Source organism: Sus scrofa, chromosome 8, assembly GCF_000003025.6.
Source record: "Sus scrofa isolate TJ Tabasco breed Duroc chromosome 8, Sscrofa11.1, whole genome shotgun sequence".
Classification (NCBI taxonomy): domain Eukaryota; kingdom Metazoa; phylum Chordata; class Mammalia; order Artiodactyla; family Suidae; genus Sus; species Sus scrofa.
Window position 1 is genome coordinate 83348470 of NC_010450.4, and position 14856 is coordinate 83363325.

General features: G+C 40.8%; 2 protein-coding genes across 8 annotated transcripts in view; one reads left to right on the top strand and one right to left on the bottom strand.

The window, feature by feature from the left end:
• ABCE1 (ATP binding cassette subfamily E member 1) overlaps positions 1-4739 on the bottom strand; it is a 51154-nt gene extending 46415 nt beyond the window's left edge. Inside the window, exon 1 of one of the 2 annotated variants that reach the window (XM_003129170.6) lies at positions 4516-4739. The gene's annotated coding sequence lies outside the window, so the exon portion shown is untranslated. The remainder of the gene's footprint in view (positions 1-4515) is intronic. The other variant, XM_021100663.1, reaches the window with a different exon arrangement.
• The window catches only part of ANAPC10 (anaphase promoting complex subunit 10), a 144354-nt gene continuing 134245 nt past the window's right edge, over positions 4748-14856 (top strand). For 5 of the 6 annotated variants that reach the window (XR_002346353.1, XR_304982.3, XM_021100318.1 and 2 more), the window contains exons 1-2: positions 4748-4856; positions 6482-6608. Coding sequence is in view for 4 of the 6 variants with exons in the window: in XM_021100318.1 (XP_020955977.1) it covers positions 6494-6608 (115 nt within the window). In the remaining 2 variants the exon portion in view is untranslated. 6 annotated transcript variants of the gene reach the window in all.

Genomic DNA, 14856 nt, shown 5'->3' on the forward strand with positions numbered 1-14856 from the left:
TTTTGAAGTCTTGATAATAACAGTGCCATCAATTATGTAGCTGAGGTCAAAGTTAAAATATCCATTATAATGTTGAGCTTAATAATTTTCTTAGAAATGTGATTAAATAAGTCCAAAAAGTGCTTTACTACTCTAGCTTATTCCAATATGTAATGAAAGAATCTGGAGTTCCCGTCATGGTTCAGTGGAAACAAACCCAACTATGAACTATGAGGTTGTAGGTTCGACCCCTGGCCTCGCTCAGTGGGTTAAGGATCCGGCACTGCTGTGAGCTGTGGCATATATCATAGATGTGGCTCGGATCTAACGTTTCTGTGGTTCTGGCGTAGGCTGGCAGTAACAGCTCTGATTCGACCCATAGTCTGGGAACCTCCAGACGCCAAAGGTGCAGCCCTAAAAGACAAAAAAAAAGAATTTAAAGCGAAAAGACTATCAATAAACAAAGACATTCTGTTGGCTTTTTCTATCAATGACTGGGATCCTCTATCCCTCTATCTGGATTTTTTTTTCCCTTTTCTTTTTTCTTTTTTTGGTCTTAGGGCCACACCTGCAGCATATGGAAGTTCCCAAGCTAGAGGTCCAACTGAAGCTGGAGCTGCCAGCCTACACCACAGCACACAGCAATGCCAGATCTTGAACCTCATAAGCAAGGCCAGGGATCGAGCCCACCTCCTCATGGCAACTAGTCAGGTTCGTTACTGCTGGGCCACAACGGGAACTCCCTATCCAGATTTTTCCTGACAGACTGCTTCTTCTAACAGAGCTTCAAGTCTTTCTCACACCCTTCAATATCATTAGGCTTAGTGGGGATAAGGGATCTTGCTCCTCAGTGCTGCTCCCAGACTATTATTTCTCCGTCCTCACTAAAAACAGCCAGTTTTTGCCTCTCTTATCACTCAAATGACTGCTGCTGTAGTCATTTCACTAACAATCATTATCACTTCCTCTCATTTTTTTAAGATTTTGTTCACACTCCTACAACTTCGCTATTGTTCACACTCCTACAACTCCTGCCATAATTCTTGGTGATTTCAGTATGTTCCTAGATGATCCTATTAATAGCCTGTTCTCTTAGTTCATTAACTCTCCTCCAGTGATCTTGCTTTACCCTAGCTACTCATTCCTTTGGCGAAATCCTTGACCGTGTCATTATAAATAACTGTAATCTTTCCATAATCTACATTTTTTTTTTTTTGTCTTTTTTTTTTGTTGTTGTTGTTGCTATTTCTTGGGCCGCTCCCGCGGCATATGGAGGTTCCCAGGCTAGGGGTCGAATCCAGCTGTAGCCACCGGCCTACGCCAGAGCCACAGCAACTCGGGATCCGAGCCGCGTCTGCAACCTACACCACAGCTCACGGCAACGCCGGATCGTTAACCCACTGAGCAAGGGCAGGGACCGAACCCGCAACCTCATGGTTCCTAGTCGGATTCGTTAACCACTGCGCCACGACGGGAACTCCATAACCTACATTTTAAACACCTATTCTCCAACCACCTATCTTTTCAGCTCAACTTTCACACACAACAATCCAACAATCCTCTAACTCCCTCATTCCTCATACCTATAAGTATTCTTTGATTCTACCATACTTCCACTGTCCCTCAGTCCTCTGTATTTACACTTCCCTCCAAAACCTACCAAAGGGAGTTCCCATTGTAGCTCAGTGGTAACGAACCCAACTAGCATCTATGACAATGCCAGTTCCATCCCTGGCCTTGTTCAGTGGATTAAGGATCTGGTGTTGCCATGAGCTGTAGTGTAGGTCATAGACTTAGCCTGGATCCCACACTGCTGTGGCTGCGGCAAAGGCCGGCAGTTATAGCTCTGATTGGACCCCCAGCTTGGGAACTTCCATATGCCACAAGTGCGGCCCTAAAAAAGCAAAACAAACAAACCAAAACCCACCTAAAATTTCACTGTCACTCACTCACACCCTTAACTATACTCTAGGTTAAATACAACTCTTCACATGTACATATGCAACAGAAAATGTGAAGAGAAAAAAACAAAGCCATGTTGACTAGTATCACCTCAAGCGAACCCTTATGCCAACCAGTAATCACACTACATATATTTTCATAGCTAAGTCCATTTGCAAACTGAAAGACATCTACTAAGGACAATATTCCAATAATTCTCTCTCCTGTCTTTCACATCATCAATTAATCTTTCCACTGGCTTATTCCCATCAGTATTCAAACACTATTATCTGACCCCATCTTCCTCCACTGCTCCATTTCTCTTTCCCTTTATAGCAAGACTACTTTGAGACTGCCTGTAGACAGTGTTTCAAATTTCTATGTATTCTCTCTGGAGTCCATTCTAAACTTTAGTGCCCATCATTCCATCAAAACAGCTTGTCAGATCATTACCATTTTTCACATGGATAAAGTTAAATATAGTTAAAAATAGTTAATTGCCAGTCATCAGGGTCTTGGCATTTTCTGCTCCCTGCGCCTATTACTCCTAGTGAATCATCACATGGCTCACTACTTCAAGTCTTTAATGTCTGTTCTCAGGCCTTTTCTAGCTATACTATCGAAAAATAGTTTTTTGTCTTCTCCTTAGCTCTTTGTACTATATGACATATGTGCATACACGGTATATGCAGAAGTGTATATATATGTATATATTTTCTCTTGCTCCACACACGATATTTTTCCTTCTCCAAGGAGAATGTACACCATCATAAGCATGGGAATTTTTGTCTGTTCATTACAGTGGATGGATCAGTGCCTACCACATAGTAGTTCAAACATTTCTGTTGAAGGAAATGAAGAAAATGAATTCAGATACAGTAAATAACTTTCCTACAGGTTATAACAACTTCAGAAATCTTGCAAGTTACCAATATGTTACAGTGACAGTTATTCACTAAAGCATGTATTGCTTGCGGGGGGGTGCAAGGGGGTGGGGGGAGTCTAATCCAAAACCAACTAAATTTTAAGTTTTATGTAACAGAGTTATCTGATAGGTTCACTCTACCCCTTTAAAACTTTTCCAAACTGGTCTAGGCCTCCTAAGGATTACAGGAAGAAACTAAATGACTTTCGAGTTGCTACAAAGAAGTTATCATTCTGGGAGTTCCCATCATGGCTCAGTGATAACGAATGGGACTAGGATCCATGAGGATGCGGCTTTGATCCCTGCCCTCACTCAGTGGGTTAAGGAGCTGATGTTGCCATGAGCTGTGGTGTAGGTCAGCAGTTGCAGCTCCAATTTGACCCCCTAGCCTGGGAACTTCCAAATGCGGCAGGTGTGGCCCTAAAAAGCAAAGAAAAAAAAAAAAAAAAAGCAACTATCATTCCGGAAGCGATAATTACCTAGAAACTGAAGATTCTTTAGTTAGCTATTAAAATCAAACTGGACTCCATACAAATTATGGTGAATCAGCACAATGAATTCTCCAGGAGGGGATAAATCATCATTGATTTAGCAATGAAACTGCTTAAAGTTTATTTTTGCCAAACTACATAATGTTTCATTGACTATTCCAAACCATTAAAAAAAAACAAGACTGTAGGAGATGATTTTTATAAAATAAAAGCATAGCAGAGATGGCTAATAACCTGACTTACATCAAAAAGTGATAAATTATAATGTATTTAAGTGGACAGATTCTTTGAAGAACTGTTAATTAACTGTGTCAACACTATTAATTAAATTTCCACGTCAGTTTAAAGAAATGGGCAGGATTCCCTCCTTTCTTTTTCAATGAGAAAGATACAGCACAGGAAGGATTGCAGGGAAAAACTCTATAATAAGAGACTCCTGGGAACAAACAGGGCTCTGAAGATATTCAAATCTCAAAGTACACTCTCTTCAAAGTAAGTATTTTCAGTAAAGACATCACCGGTAATCTCAAGGAGTTTAAGATCTAAAGAGGAAAACGGAACGTGCAGAGTACCATAAAAGCGCACCCAAAATGCTAATGGCGTTCACCTGGGAGATTACTTGGAACAACCTCGGTTACAGCTGAGAACACGCTGCTTTGAAAAAAGTGCTGACGTTTGGACATCATTTCTCTAAAGACTGGGAGTGGACAAGAAATATTCGACTTCATGGCGGCAAGATGCCATGACTCATTGCCAAATCTCCAAACAGTGGGGAAAAAAGGCGACGACGTCCCATAATCAAATACGCACGTGACATTACATCCCCTTCACCGGGCCGGGGGAGTGGGGGGAGTAGGGGATGCGGCTTTCTAAAAGATTCAGTTCCAGAGTAGGAGCGCGGTAAAGCGGGGAGTGGAGGCGGTGGAGACTGGAACGCTGAGGGGACGGCGGGCAACAGAGGCGGAAAGCCAGGTCAGCCTGGAGGCGCCCTCAGCACTCGGCTGCGCCCGCGCTCCGGCGTTACCAGCTGTCTCCCTCAAGCCGGCTGCTACGCGCCGCTGCCGTCTCCACCGCCGCCACCTGAGGCCTAACCAAAAGCTCTCCGAGAATGCCACTACCTGCGTTTAGACCATGCCAAACCGAAGCTAACGGCAAAACCCCTCCGGGCTATTCACGTACCTGGAGAAACAGATTCCCCTTGGGGAGGGGAACGCAGAAGCCAAATCTGCTCTTGCTTTCACTTTTCAGCCACACAGCGTGTTCCTACACACACCGGCCAAGATGGCGGTGCCCAGCCACCGCCTCGCGCATGCCACAGGGGCGATGTACGCGTGCGCGGCAGAGCACGCCGGGCAGAGCCCTGGAGGGAGGAGGGCGGGACGATGGGATGACATCATCGGACTGCGACCCCAATTGACGTCGTTGGGGAAGCTAGGCGGTTCTGGGAAGGCGAGGGGGAGTGGCGCGGAGCAGCAGTGGATTCCGAAAACCTGAGTGGAGGCAATCCGGGTCTGCAAGCTGTAAGTGCATGGGCTTTCCCCGACGTGGAGAATGATTCCAGCTTAAACAGATGCGATCTCTTCTCCACTGTCAGTCTCCTTTTACGCTTCCTATTTCAAGGCCGATGGGTCAGGAATGGATCCTTAGCGGTTGCCCATTCTAGCGCTTCTGGAAGGGATGTCAAACGGAACCAAGAGAGTCTGGTCCAGGCACTGCTTACTGTGGCGTTCTCTCCTTGGCCTCACCTTATGAATGATGTGGCCAGGAACCCATTCTTCTTCGAGCTCCGTGTTTTATCCACTTGGTGGAGTCCAGTACCAAGTTCAGCAGCTGAATTCTCCGCAATGTAGAGATAGCTCTTCCCTTTTTGGACATTTTTGGACATTTGACAGTGTGGCCACAGGTTTTATTGTCTCAACCTAGACCTTACTTAGACCAACCTAGACCTTGAGAAATACTTTAGTTTATGATGGAACTTATTTATTTATTTATTTATTCATTCAGTAAATTGCTAATGGAGCATTTAAGCCTCAGGCCTTTCCGAAGTTTACAGTCCAGTGTGTACTATTATTTAAGCGGTATCAAGTGCTTGTGTAGAGATTAGGGAACAGCTGAGATGTCAAGGAGACGGTAAACAGACCTTTTAGGCCAAGTTTATAATATCATGTACGTGTAACCGCGTTCAGCAGCTGTAACTTTGCACTACTGAAGCAGTTTTACGTGTTGTTCACTAGACAAGAGGATAAACTAGTGATTTAGAATAGACCAGTTCTTCACTTCTATACCTTAAAGGCATTTTTCTGACTTTATATTCTACAGTAAAAGCACGTATAAATGGAACTTTTGACGACCAGTGAGAAGATGTGATTTTTCTCTGCATCACTTAATGGATTTTTTAAAATGTTGACCAATATTTACATATTTCTGGATTAAAGGTTTTTAAGTCTGACTTTTCGAGGGAGAAAACTTCATTAGGAATTTTTACTCACAGATGTATAGAACTTCATAGCATTACAGTTATAGATCCAGTCAACCCCTTTGACAGACAGGAAAGGAAGTAAAGCCCAGACCTGGCCAAATTCTAGGCTAAAGGAGTGACTAAATCTGACCCCTTGACCCTATACCCTTTGACTACTATATGCTGTTGCTTTGCACATCTCGTAAGTCATAATATGTTGTATTTTAGAAACAAAAACTGAATTCTCAAGAGTTTTTAATTACAGTGATTGAGTTATGTCGCCTTTTAAGAAATAGATGATTGATATTCAGGGCATATTTGTGATCCATTTGGCTATTTCATTTTATTTTTATTTTTTGTCTTTTTAGGGCCATACTCTGGGTATATGGAGGTTCCCAGGCTAGGGGGCAAATCAGAGCTATAGCTGCTGGCCTACACCACAGCAACATCAGATCCTAGCCGAGTCTTCGACCTACACGGCAGCTCATGGCAACACCGGATCCTCAACCCACTGAGCAAGGCCAGGAATCAAACTTGCGTCCTCATGGATGCTAGTCAGATTTGTTTCCTCTGAGCCATGATGGGAACTCCATTTGGCTATTTCATTTTAATTTTCACCCTTTTATAAAAGGTGCTGAGCCTTCCCCCCCCCCCAGTATAATGTGGATATTCTTTTTCTCTACATAGAATATTTTAAATATGACCACACCAAACAAGACACCTCCTGGCGCTGACCCTAAGCAGTTGGAGAGGACTGGAACAGTACGGGAAATCGGTTCACAAGCTGTTTGGTCACTCTCATCTTGCAAACCAGGTATAGTGAGCTGTTTATAATAACTATTTATAGTTTCCTTGTACACTGGACTGACTTGAATGTTCTTAGTGTTTAGATGCTTTATTTTAATTCTAAAGCAGATTTAATTGATTTTCACTTATGTCTCTTCTCAGTTGCTTTACTAGTATTCACTTCAGTTTAACTGCACATGTCATGAGGTCTCTCTTTTTTTTTTTTTTTTGGCCTTTCCTAGGGCTGCACCTTCGGCATATGGAGGTTTCCCAGGCTAGGGGTCTAATTGGAGCTGTAGCTGCTGGCCTACACCATAGCCATAGCAACACGGGATTCCTAACTCACTGAGCAAGGCCAGGGATCAAACCCGAAACCTCATGGTTCCTAGTCGGATTCGTCAACCACTGCACTACGACGGGAACTCCAAGGTCTCTTTATCCAACCCTCTCTCTGCTATGATTCAGTTATTTGGTTAGCATTTTCTTTTTTTTTTTTTTTTTAGGCAAGAAATAGATTTATTAAGATAGGACTCTTGTGAGAGATGCAAGCGGGCAGGCATGGAAGCTCTGACCCCAGCATTTTTAAAAAGTTGAGCTATAGTTGATTTACAGTGTTGTCTTAGTTTCTGGTGAATAGCAAAGTGATTCAGTTATACATGCATATGTATCTATATATTACTTTTCAGATTTTTTTCATTATATTTTATTGTAAGATATTGAATATAGTTCTCTGTGCTATACAGCACAACCTTGTTATTTAGTTTATATATAGTAGTTTGTACAGCTTTTTGTTGCAGGGGTGCTATTTCTCTAGATGGGATAAGTGGGTGACAAATTTTTGAAGTGATTACATATCCCCAAATAATTTTATTTTACTTTTGGTTGGGATTGAATTCTTGGGAGGCAGTCTTATTCTCTCAAACATTTGTGGATACTACTTCACCATTTTTTTTCTGTCATGTTGCAAGAAAGTCTATCACTATGCCTGTTTTTATGTGTATGGTGCTATGAATTTTAACAAACACATACAGTCATGAAAGTACTATCACAATCAAATATAGGATATTTCTAACATCCAAAGAAATTTCCTCATGCCCCTTTTTAATCGGTCTTCTGCCCACTCCCAAACCTCTGACAACCTCTGATCTGTTTTGTGTCCCTTTGGGTTCACCTTTCCCAGAATGCCGTATAAATGTAATCATACTGTATGTAGCCTTTGGGGTCTGGCTGCTTTCACTTAGCATGATGCATTTGTGATTTTTTCCATCAATAGTTTGTTCCTTTTTATTAATGATTACTATTCCAATGTATGAATATATCACAGTTTACCTATTCACTAGTTAATGGACATTTAAGTTTGTGGTAGTCAGCTTCCCAAATGGTCCCAGTGATCCTATTTCCTGATATTCACGCCCTTCTGATGGCCACAACCACGTTTGTCAAGGTTGGTCTCTGGGACCAGTAGAATATGGCAGAAGTGATGGTATTTGACTTCTGTGACTAGATCATAAAAGATAATTGTAGCTTTGCCTTGTTCTGGTTTGAATCACTCACTCTGGAGGAGCCAGCTGCTGTTTCGTGAGGCAGGACCTGGCCACAAGCGGACCTATGGAGAGGTTGGTATGGCAAGGAATTATGGCCTTCTGACAATAGCCAATGAGGAACTGAAGCCTCTTGTCAGCAGCCAGATAAGTAAGGCACCTTAGAACACATCCTCTAGCTCCAGTTAAGCTTTCAGAGAATTGCTTCAGCTTCAGATAATACGAGAACAAACTCATGAGAGGCCTGGGCCAAACTGCCCAATCAAGCTGGTCCCAAATTCCTATCATATAGAAAATTGTGAAATGATGCATGTTTGGTGTTTTAAGCTGCTAAGTTTTGGGGTAGTTTTTTATGCAGCAATAGTTAAATAGTTAAATATTGCTTCTAGTATTTGGTGACTGTAGATAAATCTGCTGTAAACATTCATGTACAGGTTTTTGTGTGGACATAGGTTTTCATTTTTTGGGGGGTAAATACTTAGGAGTGGACTTGCTGGTTTCTATCGTTTTGATTTTTCCTTTCCAGTGTATGTCTTTTATTTCCTTTTCTTGTTTTATTGCATTAGCTAAGGCTTCCAGTATGATGGTGCATGAGAGTGGTAAGAAAGGACATCCTTGCCTTATTCTTCGACTTAGAAGACTTGTAGTTTCTCACCATTAAATATGTTAATTGTTGTTTGTTTGTAAATATATAAATTTGAGAAAGTGCCCCTATATTCCTAGTTTGCTGATAGATTTTATCTTGAGTGAGTGTAGGATTTTGTCAATACTTTCTCTATAGCTATTGATATAATCATATGGTTTCCCTCCTTTAGTCTGTTTTTGTGATGGATTACAATAGTTAATTTAAGAATGGTGAAGCAGCTTTGCATACCTGGAATAAATCCCAGTTGATTGTCATGTATAATTATTTTTATAGATGAATTTTATTTGTGGGTATTTTTTTGAGGATTTTTGTATTTGTATTCATGAGAGATACTGTTCTTTAATTTTCCTTTCTTGTAATGTCTTTACTTGCTTTTGTTATTAGGGGAATGCTGCCCTTATAGAATCCATTAGGACATATTCCTTCTGCTTCTATTTTCTGGAAGAGATTGTAGAGAATTGTTATTATTTCTTTCTTGAATGTTTGACAGAAGTCACCAATGAAACCATCTAGGCCTGTTGGTGTCTTTTGGAAGGTTATTAATTTTTTATTCAACTTCTATAATAGATAGAGGCCTATTCAGATTATGTATTTCTCCATGTGTGAGTTTTGGTAGATTGTGTCTTTCAGTTGGTCTATTTTATTTAAGTTAGCAAATTTGTGGACAGGGAGTTGTTTATAATACTCCTTGTTTACCCTTTTTATTATTCATGGATCATTAATGATGGCCTCTCTTTCATCTCTGATATTAATAATTTGTGTCTTCTTCCTTTTTTTCTTGGTTAGCCTGGTTAGAGGTGTATTGATTTTATTGACCTTTTCAAAGAACCATCTTGTGGTCTTGGTGATTTTTCTTTATTAATTTCCTGACTTCAGTTTCATTGATTTCTTCTCTGATTTTTATTATTTCTTCCTTCTGCTTATTTATTTTGGATTTAATTTGCTCTTCTTTTTCTAGTTTTCTAAGATGAAAGCTTAGATTATAGATTTTAGATCTTTCTTCTTTTCTAATATCTACCATGCCAAAATTTCTCCCTAAGCACTGCTGCATTCTACCCTATATTATTTGATAATTTTTATTTTCATTTTCAATCAGTTCCAAATATTGAAAATTTTCTTTTAATACTTCTTGATTCATATATTGTTTTATATCCAAATATTTTGGAATTTTACAGTTATCTTTCTGATAATGATTCCTAGTTTAATTCTGTTATGGTCTGAGAGCATAGTTTGTATGATTTCTCTTCCTTAAAAATTTTTTTGGAATTCCTGTCATGGTGTGGTAGAAATGAATCCAACTAGGAACTATGAGGACACAGGTTTGATCCCTGGCCTCACTCAGTGGGTTAAGGATCTGGCATTGCTGTGACTGTGGTGTAGGCTGGCAGCTGTAGCTCTGATTTGACCCCTAGCCTGGGAACCTCCATATGCTGCAGGTGCAGCCCTAAAAAGACAAAAAAAAAAAAAAAAAAAAGTATATATATATATATATATATATATATATATATATATATTGGGCTGAAGTTACTACAGGTTAAGTTGCTGCTTCAACAGCATCAGAGTTGTAACACCCAGCACAGTAAATAAGAACCATCAGTGAACCATGAGAAGTCAAAGTTACCTAAAGGAATTACCTGTAGAGCATCACAAGGAGTCAGTGGGTGGTCCATCAGCAGTAAGTAGTTGTGAAGGACTTCATCAGTGGCTGGGGAGCAAAGAGTAGCTAGATTTAGGCTATTATAGTGTAAAAGAGTTCCATGAGGAATACTTAACAAAGGGCTTCATAGGAGATGAAGCAGCTGACTGAGAAATATTCAGTATGGTGAGAATTCAGGAGAATTCTACTGCATGAGGTACAAAAGTGGTTAAAGGGCATTCCACAATGATTTTTATGGTGACCTTAACCAAAAGGGTAGTGGCTGTAATGGCTCTAAGGCAAGGGGGACATCCCTGTGCAACAGGGTGCAGTTGCTGGCTGTAATACTCTAGGGGTCAGTGGTGGTCCCCAAGTTTGGGGGTGAGTAGCTAAAGAGCATTCTCCTCCCCTTTTCATGTACAAAATGGAAAAAGGGAATCAGGTAATTGGGATGCCGAAGGGCAGATGGGTTCATCAAATTCTCCCTGTAGGCCTTAGTGGTTGTGTTATCAAATTCTTCTTATAAATTTGAGGCAGGGCTGTTATTAATTGAGTAAAACATATAGAGGCTTTGTCCATAACAGGGAAATTTGGAATCTAGTTTCAGCAATAACCAACTAGCCTGAGAAAACTTTACAGTTGGCACTTAAGAGTTTTAGGAAACTGGGAGTTCCCGTCGTGGCTCAGTGGTTAACGAATCTGACTAGGAACCATGAGGTTGTGGGTTCGATCTCTGGCCTCGCTCAGTGGGTTAAGGATCCAGTGTTGCTGTGAGCTGTGGTGTAGGTCGCAGACATGGCTTGGATCCCGCGTTGCTGTGGCTGTGGCGTAGGCCAACAGCTATAGCTCCGATTGGACCCCTAGCCTGGGAACCTCCATATGCTGTGGTTGTGGCCCTAAAGAAAGAAAGAAAAAAAAGTTTTGGGAAACTTAGGTCACCATGGAGTCTTTTGAGATCTAGGTGTAACCCTTGTTCTGATATGCTCTAAATAGATGTCCTGGGTTTGGGCTAGCTGCAGCCTTTCTATGGCAATCTTATGTCCCTTTAAGGCTAAAAGCTTTAGTAAGGGGATGCTGTTTTCCGGTGAGGAGGCTTGAGAAGGAGAGCAAAGAAGTAAATCATTCACGTGTTACAACAAAACAGAGCTCCCGTGGAACTCTGTCATCCAGATCAGCCTTTAGGGTTTGCGAGAAAAAAGGATTCTCAGTAAAATACTGAGGCATTACTGTCTAGGTAAGTTAGCTGTATTTCAGTGAAGGCAAAGAGGTATTGGCTAGCTTCGACAACTAGAATACTAAAGAATACACTGTGTAAGTCAACTATAGTAAATAATTTACTCATAGTGGGAATGTACATTAACAGCATAAACGGGTTAGGAACAACAGGGTGTCCAGGGATAACAATGTTGTTTATTGCTGATAGGTCCTGGACAAACCTCCACCCTTAGGTTTTTTCACTAGTAGAATGAGGGTGTTACAGGGACTGGTACGAGGGATAATGAGGCCTTGACCCTTGTAATCTTAGATTATGGGCTTTGTGCCTAAGACTTTTTTATTAGGTATGGATTAATTCAGGGAAGAGGTTTTTTTGTTTGTTTGTTTGTTTGTTTTGTTTTTTTTTCATTACATTCACTTTTATTCATACAGTTTTTTGTTTTTTGTTTTTTTTCCATTACATTCACTTTTATTCATACAGTTTTTTGGTTTTTTTTTTTTTTTTTTTTTTTTTTTTTCAGGGAAGAGGTTTTGAGGGGGTCATTTGAGTCTTGATGGGAGGTGCACTGTGAATTTTGTCAATGTCAGCAGAGATTTTACCCGTAAGGAAGGTGGTAGCTGATTTAATGGGGACAAATGATCACTGTTCCTGAATTCTGCTCCAGTACCACCAAGGATGGAACAGATAAATGTCAAAGCGTCATTTAATTTACCTAGTGGGATACTTTGATGATTCCTGTCAATTTCTAAGATTATTTCCCCCTTTGGGGAGAAAAAAATACTGGCATGATAATTTGCTACAAGTCTCAGCCTAACATATGGCTAGGGGTAGAGGACTCTAAGGAAAAAAATGTGTCTCGAAGGACCTAAACAAAAGGTACCAAATTCAGAGATAGGAACCTCTGGAGGATCAGTAGAGATCCCCACTATGTGAACCGTTTCAGACTGTTCTCTGAGACTGTTTTATAGTGTTGGGATATAGAGTATGGCTCCAGTGTCAGTTAGGACTGGAAGGGATTCATCACCAATCTGGAGAAATGTTTCTCCAGACTAGTTAAGGAGAGGTTTGGGAAGAGCCTCTGCAGTTCCTCAGAGCCCTGTCATTGAGACTTGGGAGGATGTTGGGAGGGCTAGTGATAGGGCTGAAGACACCTAAAGTGCTTAAATTTGTAACAATCGCTTTTCAGTTGTCATGATTCTTTGCAGTAAGAGTAGAAACTAGGAGGGTTTTGATTCCATTTACAAGCCTTCATTTGCTGGAGTTGAAAGTTCAGGATTTTGGTGTTCTTCCTTTGAGGTGATTCATCTAGAGTGTAAGAGAACTGATTTACCAGATTAACTAAATCTGGAGTGGACATAGTTTTCCATTCAATCCTGGAAATTCCTCTTTGCTATAATGGAAAAGTCCCAGTTTAGCCCATTAATAAGGTTAAAAGCTACCTGGGTGGAGCCAACATCTGAAAAAAGACCAGAATTTTTTTCAAAACAGGTTGATTGTAATAATCACCAACAGGTTCATCAGATTTTTGTTTCCAAGTCTGAATTTCATTTCTATTAACAGGCCTTGGAAAAGCCCCAGGAATTGCTCGATGAAGTTTCCTAGCAATTGCTCTGAGCCTGGTTATGTAATAAATTGGTGGCTGTTCTCCCAGTTGTAATTCTAGAGACGTTTTGGCATTTTCCCAGTTAGTGGTTTTTATCCAATGCTGGGCCTAGCCTTCACTGACAAGCATATAAACTAGTTGATAGGAGTCAGAGAAACCAGGTTGATAAGTTTTAATAACTGTATTAAATTCCTCAGCAAATATGTGAGGATCTTCAGTTACTTTGGGATAATCTTTGACTATGGTTCGCAGTTCAGTTTTGGTCCAGGGAATACAAGAAATTAAGGGTTTAGCCTCTGGATGCTCAGAAGGCTTAATTTTTTTTCCTTTTCCATGCCTAGAGCATGCGGAAATTCCCTGGCCAGGGCTCAAACGCATACCATAGCAGTGACCTGAGCTACAGCAGTGACAGTGCCGTGGTTCTTAACCTGCTAGGCCACCAGGGAACTCCCCGAAGGCTTAATTTTCAAGAGAGGTTCTGACTAGTTCAGAGAAAAGGGGAGTTGAGAGAGTTTAAGAGAAAAGAAGGAAGTTGGTATGGGGGAGTTGAAAGAATGGAAGAGGTTTAGGAGGCGCAGAAGGGAAGGAGGAAGATGGCGCCAGAGGTGGGAGAGTCTGGCCACAAGGAACTGAGGGAGGGAGACAAGATGATGCTTGAGGTGGCAGCTAAGACAAGCCAGGAAAGAAGAGCCTGAAGCTTCAGGATCCATTGTATATTTCTTTAATCATTTATTTGCCTCAGTTAATCTTAAAATTTTATTTTGCAGAAAGGCAATTTTAGACTCTGATAATGTTGAGATTCTTCAAAATACCAATCAAAATAAGCATTAGACTCAATTCTGGAAATTTTTGAGCTAGTGTAATCCATTTCAGGACTTTAAGTTAGGGCTTATGTTAGGGATTTCAAAAGTTCTCTGTAAAGGCTGTTGATATTCTAAATTGCCTTTGGTCAGGTTGGTCCATTTAGTTAGAAATGTGCATGAGGAAGGACTTTGGCTTTTAAACATAAAATCATGTAGAGTTTAGGGGGTGAGCACACTCAAAATGTTTAGATAACTAAGATCTCATTTATCAGAGGTCTTTCTTTGGAGGAAAAGAACAATTTTCCAAACAGTTTACAACACAAACAGCTCAATTCAAACAGCTTGCAGGCTAATCCCAGCTGGTTTTAAGGAAGACAGCTTGCTCCTGGAGAAGCCGGGGCAAAGACTTTTTCAGCCAGTTTCCAGAGGACAGCCTCTTCCAGAGGAGTAGGATGAAGAAAACTGGAACATTTTCAGAGAAACAACCCTTAATCCCAAATGATTGTGCTAAAGGTGTTTTCAGCTTTGGTTGAAACAGTGTGATCTCTAAATCAGACTGATATGCTACATGAGTACTCACTTACAGAACAAGGCCTTAACCAAAAGGATGAAACTTTAAAGTAGATCCCAAATAAAGCCTGAAGAACTTCACATACAAAGAAGGTGTGTGCTTAGATCCAGGAGAAAGACTTACCTTCAAATTCTAGAGTCAGCAAGAAAGCGTTGAGTGATGGGGTGGGTACTGCACCTGTTTGCTCACCAGCCCCGGAACCATTGGAGATCTTCTCTGGTCCCTGTACAGGCTACCAGCATGTTAATCTGAAATAATCT